Here is a 7,500-nt window from a genome sequence, read left to right on the forward strand (position 1 = left end):
ACAAATTTATGACAAAGTACAGAACAAAACACAGTTAAAGAGATGGAGGAACTTTCTTCTGTTTTACATTGGGATTAAAGTTTCAGCCATTTCAGTTATTTGATATCTAATATGTCAGTTTTATCTGAGGTAGACGTCTCTGGCTGGACACAGACTTTGATGCTCAGCGTTTACGGTACAGAGCAGCTTTTCCTGCACAATATACAAAATACATCTCATGGCTATATTATGTTTGCTGCTTATGTTGATTATGAGGTTAATATCCAGCTGTTGCACTAAATGAAAAACACTTAAAATGAGCAGTGTTACAATTTATGAAACTGATCAAAGATTTTATTACTAAAACATGCAGGAGTGGTTTTTAACTTAAAGGAGCCATAATAAGTCATGATACATTCATACAATATGCATAAGAGGGCAGACCATGTTTCATTCATACACCCTTCTACCAGTAATCTAGTTCATCAGTTTGTAGCTTCACATAACAAAAGTAATTTTCGTTACAGGTTTTTCAATCACGTTTGTTTTTGTGTGAAGACGAACTACACGTACCAGACCTTTCTTATCTGCAAAGGTTGTTATGATTTTTCAGAATACCCAAGACCCTCGAGGTTTTTACATTGGGATCTAACCATGACAACATCTCCAGGCACAAAACAACTTTTTATCCATTTCTGTCATTCTTGTAGCAGTGGTAAATATTCTCAAATCCAGTTTCCAGAGAGGTCTGTAATGTACTGGATTTGTTCCCACCTTCTTTTCTGTCAAATAGTCCTGGAGGGAGAGCTGGTTTTCACTTCATGACAAGCAATAACTTTGTGATGTTGCATTAAACATGAGTCAGTATCTAAAAAGTAATCCCTTCAAGGTGCACGGCTCTGCTTGTCATGCAAGTGAGCACTACTACATACCGTTTTACAATACTACGCTGTACTGTTGGCTGGGTTTTCCTCCATAGTTTACAGAATAAACATTTTGCTATGACCCTTTGCACAGCTGAAACTCCATTTGTTATCCAAAATCTGGGAAACATGCTCTTTGGCCAGTCCTCTTGAAGATCCTGTTTCATTTTTCTCTCAGTTTCAATGGAAACTTTTGAATCAGAATATTAATGTTAGCTGGCATGTTTAACTGTATTTGGTGTCTATCATGTATTAAGCAAGCGGTCCCCAACCTTTTTTGCGCCACGGACCAGTTTAATGTCAAAAAATATTTTCCCGGATCGGGAAAGCAGCCTCCTCCTGAAATGCGCCAACAACATTGAGAGTAACATCCTCCTCTCTGCCCGTTAATGCTCTCTGGTCGCTATGGTAACATGTAAATATTTAAAATTTATTCATAACACACGGGAGAAGTCGCAGGGAAACCGAGTTAACGATAAAAAACCCTGAAAACCATACATTTCATGCCCGAGCCTCAACTCTCGCGACCTGGTACGAAACAAATGATGGACCGCTGGTCTAAGCTCACATCCATCATGGACAACACCTCCCACCTCTGCATGAGACGGTACAAGCACTGAGCAGCTCGTTCAGCAGTACTTTTACACCCACAGTGTAGGAAGGAGCGTTACTGCAGGTCATTCTTACCAGCAGCTGTCAGACTCTAACCAGGGGTGCACATAACTTTTTTAGTGAGCTACTCAGGTGAGTACCAGGACGGTTTTTAGTACGCATTGAAAACGCTCTATTGCAGATATGCTACAAGTTATCACTTGTAGCCAGTTACATTATAATGGCTGGCAGGTGGTCTTCAAGCATTTTTTTTTTTTGCTCCACTTTTTTTGCAAATAAAACTGCATCAGCTTGACCACACAGCGATTAAACGTCTCACAGTAAGGATCCTTGTGATCAACTGAATTTAAGAAATCTCCCAGTGTGTGTGCTGTGCACAGAATTTGCACAAGGGAGTCTCCAACTGTAGCAAGTTGCCGGAGTTTTGGCACAACGCCATTGAAGATACCCACGTTGATAGCAGCCTCGGTTGTGCATGCAGCGACCAACTTTGTTGTCCAGTCATCCAAGCCTGTGTCCTCAGGAAGTCTCACAAGTCCATCCCTGTGCGGTGCGGTCAGCACCCAGTTCAATCAGTCCAAGAGAGTCAGAGGTAAACTCTCCATTGCTGGACACAGACACAATGTAAATGATTTCCTGCTCAACGACCACAGATCCATCGGAAAGCATCCCCCAAAATTCGGCAGACTGCAATTTGGCTCCTAACTCCCCGCTGATGGTGTGATGCTCTGCACGATCCGTGCCCCCTTCACGTGAATGATATGCATGTCTGACATTTACTCCTAGCCGCTATAATAATAATATCCTCAGAATATAAATGTGGACATTTCTTCTCAGCTAGCTTGTTTATTAGCAATGACTTGCACCACATTTCAGTACACTCGTTGTTAGATTCAAGCCACGGCACTTTGGAGCCAGTTTTCTGAAAAAAGTATTTTCTTAGGTGGTGGCGAAACACCAAAGAAGCTGCAGCAACACGTGTCAAGTTGAATGAGATGGTCAAGTACGCAAAGGCGCTTGGTAACATAAGTGTCACTACGCATTCGTAATTTTTGTCACACATGTGCACCTGAGTAGCAGCTAGGTGCATCACTGTCTATAACACAGTTTAACATGTTTATCTTATTCATCATCTGTTTAATTTTTCTCAGTACACTAGAGGAACATGTTCATTCACAGCTGCCTCATCACATTTTTACATCTGAACTCTGTGGAGCCTGACCTCAAGGGTTTTAAGTCTGACCCCGAAACCAGAAAAGGATCTTTCTGTCTCTTCAGATTCACTGTGATGGGAGTGATTTCAGCCCTGAGTGATCACACTGATGTTTGCACAGAGCAGATAATGACGTGAATGTTTGGGCACATTGGTAACAGTGAAACAGTTTATTAGTAACGTGGGATCGTTTGTGTTCGGAGTATGAACTGAGATTCCTGAAGCTCTTGTCACACTGGTCACAGCTGTAGTTTCCTTCCATGTGTGTATGTTCATGAAGGTTACGATTGCCTGATTGTGAGAAGCTTTTGTCACAGTGTCTGCACTTGTATGGTTTCTCTTCTGTGTGGACTCATTTGTGTCTTTTACGGTCACTTGCAGTGGTGAAGGATGACCCACACTGATCACAGAGGTGCTTTTTAACCCCACTGTGAATCAGTTCATGTTCTTTTAAATCCACTAATCTGGTGAAGCTTCTCCCACATTCTTTACAGTATTTCAGTTTGTCTCCAGTGTGTTTACGTTGATGTACTTTTAGGGTATGTTTTCGACTGAAAGTTTTTCCACAAAAGTCACAACGAAAGTCTTTCCCACCACCACAGTGATGACAGGGTTGAGAACTGGATCCATCTGTGTCGCTCTGCTTCTGAACAAAGACACAAACACAGTGTAAGTCAGTCCTTCAACATTTTAATCCTGAACGTCGCCTGAAATAAAGAGCATCTCTGCAGACGTACAATTACATTTTACTGTTTCAACACACTCAGTTTACTGGGCTGCAATAACTACAATACTACCACCATAATACTACAGTAATACTTATTTAATATTACAGTAACATCTGAGTTACACTAAAGTACTACTATGCTAATATTTGCAGGGTACCAACACAGTGCTAAACTACTAATGTAATCCTGCAGTAATACTAAATTAATACTGCATTAATAACACTGTAACTGTGCAGTTAAAACACTCAGCTGAATGGGACACAAGAAAAACACTACTACCCCCATGACACTGCAATTATAATAATACATAGTCATAAAACTTTGTTAACCATAAGAGAAGATTACTGAAAGTTTTGGTTTTGTGCTTATTTTCATTTGTGTTTTATTTTATTACATGTACTCCTGATAGAGGAATACGCCTCTGTAAACAAAAGGCCATTTATGGTGAAATAATAACAATATCATGATATACCAGGAAACTGCCTGAACATTAAATAACAGCATCATATTATTTTTCACCACTTTTAGTTTTTCATGATCGTATAAACAAAACTCATAACTAAAATGAAAATCTGAATAATCACTCAGAGCTGCTTTTCCATGCAGTAGAATTGCTAACATGCTAACACAGTTTAATGAGCAGAGTTGTTCCAAACAGTCAGGCTAAAATGACAAGATAACAATATAAATACATACCTCACAGTAGCTGAACTTGTAGAGTCTCTTTCTGGTGTGGATCTGTTGGTGTTGTCTCAGGTGACGTGGAGATTTAAAAGTCTTCTCACACAGGTCACATTTATAAGGTCTCTCCTCAGTGTGGGTAAACATGTGTTGTCGTAACTTTGCGTCTGTTGTAAACGGTTTGCCACACTGATCACAGCAGTACACATCATGTCTGGTGTGAATGCGTATGTGTGTATTTCGGGTCTCTATGTGGCTGAACATTTTTCCACAAATGTCACAGCTGTATGCCTTAATTCCAGAGTGGGTAACTAGATGATTCTGTAAGCTGCTTCTTTGAGTAAAAGCTCTGCCACACTGATCACAGCTGTACGCTTTAACTCCACTGTGGATGAGTTTGTGTGTTCTTAGGGAACTTTTCCAAGAAAAAGACTTTCCACACAAGTCACAGCTGAATGGTCTCTCTCCAGTGTGGATGACCTGATGCTGTTTTAGTGACTCCTTCACAGTAAAATCCTTCCCACACTCGTCACAGGTGTGTTTTTTCTCTCTCTTTCTTCTGTGAGGTTTGTCGGCCTCCTGAGAGCGCTGACTTCTCGCTCCATGTTGGTCCTGCAGTGACAGAGATACAAACAGGCAGTGAGTGAAATGCAGTCGTGGAACAAACTCAACCTTCAAACTCCCTCCATTAACACTAGCTTTAAACCTGAAGGTGGAGTGTGGCACCAAACACCTTAAACGTCTCTTATCCCCACCTGCTGGTAGTTCTAACACATTACATCCAAAATGGTGTTAAAAATAATAATGACTGTTCAAACACTCTAAAATCCTGCCCATCCTTCCTGCTGGAGACTAATAGTAGTGCTAGCATGCTAACACAGTAAGAGTAGTAAGGTCCACACTGTTTTATATATTATATATTTTTATAGTTTTCTAATTTATTAAATGATAATAAATCAAAAGTATCAGTTACTAGCTTGTTTCAGTGAAGGAAAACTTCATAGTCTGATTGTAACCTTGGGAATTTTTTACTTTTACTACCTACCTACATACACATATACACACATATACATACATATATACATACATATACACATACATACACACATATATACATACATATACACATATATACATACATATATATATATATATACACACACACACACACACACACACACACACACATATATATATATATATATATATATATATATATATATATATATATAATATATATATATAACACCCAGCACGCCCCTGCGGGCGGTTTATCCTTCAAGCTCGGGTCCTCTACCAGAGGCCTGGGAGCTTGAGGGTCCTGCGCAGTATCTTAGCTGTTCCCAGGACTGCGCTCTTCTGGACAGAGATCTCCGATGTTATTCCCGGGATCTGCTGGAGCCACTCGCCTAGCTTGGGAGTCACCGCACCTAGTGCTCCGATTACCACGGGGACCACCGTTACCTTCACCCTCCACATCCTCTCGAGCTCTTCTCTGAGCCCTTGGTATTTCTCCAGCTTCTCGTGTTCCTTCTTCCTGATATTGCTGTCATTCGGAACCGCTACATCGATCACTACGGCCGTCTTCTTCTGTTTGTCTACCACCACTATGTCCGGTTGGTTAGCCACCACCATTTTGTCCGTCTGTATCTGGAAGTCCCACAGGATCTTAGCTCGGTCATTCTCCACCACCCTTGGGGGCATCTCCCATTTTGACCTCGGGACTTCTAGGTTATACTCGGCACAGATGTTCCTGTACACTATGCCGGCCACTTGGTTATGGCGTTCCATGTATGCCTTGCCTGCTAGCATCTTGCACCCTGCTGTTATGTGCTGGATTGTCTCTGGGGCATCTTTACACAGCCTGCACCTGGGGTCTTGCCTGGTGTGATAGACCCCAGCCTCTATGGATCTTGTACTCAGAGCTTGTTCTTGTGCTGCCATGATTAGTGCCTCTGTGCTGTCTTTCAGTCCAGCTTTGTCCAGCCACTGGTAGGATTTCTGGATATCAGCCACCTCCTCTATCTGCCGGTGGTACATACCGTGCAGGGGCCTGTCCTTCCATGATGGTTCCTCGTCTCCCTCCTCTTTCTTGGGTTTCTGCTGCCTGAGGTATTCACTGAGCACTCGGTCAGTTGGGGCCATCTTCCCAATGTATTCTTGGATGTTCCTTGTCTCATCCTGGACTGTGGTGCTGACACTCACCAGTCCCCGGCCCCCTTCCTTCCGCTTAGCGTACAGCCTCAGGGTGCTGGACTTGGGGTGAAACCCTCCATGCATGGTAAGGAGCTTTCTTGTCTTTATGTCAGTGGCTTCTATCTCCTCCTTTGGCCAGCCTATTACCCCAGCAGGGTACCTGATCACGGGCAGGGCGTATGTGTTGATGGCCCGGATCTTGTTCTTACCATTCAGCTGACTCCTCAGGACTTGCCTGACCCTCTGCAGGTACTTGGTGGTTGCAGCCTTTCTAGCGGCCTCTTCATGGTTCCCATTTGCCTGCGGGATCCCCAGGTACTTGTAACTGTCCTCTATGTCTGCAATGTTGCCTTCTGGTAGTTCAATCCCCTCAGTTCTGACTACCTTCCCTCTCTTTGTTACCATCCGACTACACTTCTCCAGTCCGAATGACATTCCAATGTCATTGCTGTATAGCCTGGTAGTGTGGATCAGTGAATCGATGTCTCGTTCACTCTTGGCATACAGCTTGATGTCATCCATGTACAGGAGGTGGCTGACAACTGCTCCGTTCCGTAGTCGGTATCCGTAGCCAGTCTTGTTAATGATCTCACTGAGGGGGTTCAGGCCTATGCAGAACAGCAGTGGGGACAGAGCATCTCCTTGGTAGATCCCGCACTTGATGGTAACTTGTGCTATGGGCTTGGAGTTGGCCTCTAGTGTTGTACGCCACATCCCCATTGAGTTCCTGATGAAGGCTCTTAGGGTCCCATTGATCTTGTACAATTCTAGGCATTCCAGTATCCAGCTGTGGGGCATTGAGTCATAGGCCTTCTTGTAATCAATCCAGGCAGTGCACAGGTTGGTCAGTCTGGTCTTGCAGTCTCGGCTGATTGTTCTGTCTACCAGTAGCTGGTGTTTTGCACCTCTGGTATTCTTGCCAATTCCTTTCTGTGTCCCGCTCATGTATTGACCCATGTGCCTGTTCATCTTAGCCGATATGATGCCTGACAGGAGCTTCCATGTAGTACTGAGGCAGGTTATTGGTCGGTAGTTGGAGGGGACCGCTCCCTTCTTGGGGTCCTTGGGGATCAGGACCGTCCGACCTTCGGTTAGCCATTCCGGGTGTCTCTCGTTAACTAGCAGCTGGTTCATTTGTGCTGCCAGACGCTCGTGGAGTGCAGTCAGC

At 43.3% G+C, this 7,500-nt stretch overlaps 1 protein-coding gene across 1 annotated transcript in view; it reads right to left on the reverse strand.

Annotated features, from left to right (window-relative positions):
• Positions 1-50: 50 nt before the first annotated feature.
• The window catches only part of LOC146662846 (uncharacterized), an 11,135-nt gene continuing 3,685 nt past the window's right edge, over positions 51-7,500 (reverse strand). The window contains exons 3-4 of the mRNA XM_085419437.1: positions 4,152-4,748; positions 51-3,373 (exon numbers count right to left, since the gene is read on the reverse strand). Of these exons, the coding sequence (XP_085275563.1) occupies positions 3,080-3,373; positions 4,152-4,748 (891 nt within the window). The 3' untranslated portion in view covers positions 51-3,079. The remainder of the gene's footprint in view (positions 3,374-4,151; positions 4,749-7,500) is intronic.

This window comes from Rhamphochromis longiceps, linkage group LG9 (assembly GCF_057381845.1).
Source record: "Rhamphochromis longiceps isolate RC_006_pf linkage group LG9, R_longiceps_female_GT1.1, whole genome shotgun sequence".
NCBI lineage: Eukaryota > Metazoa > Chordata > Actinopteri > Cichliformes > Cichlidae > Rhamphochromis > Rhamphochromis longiceps.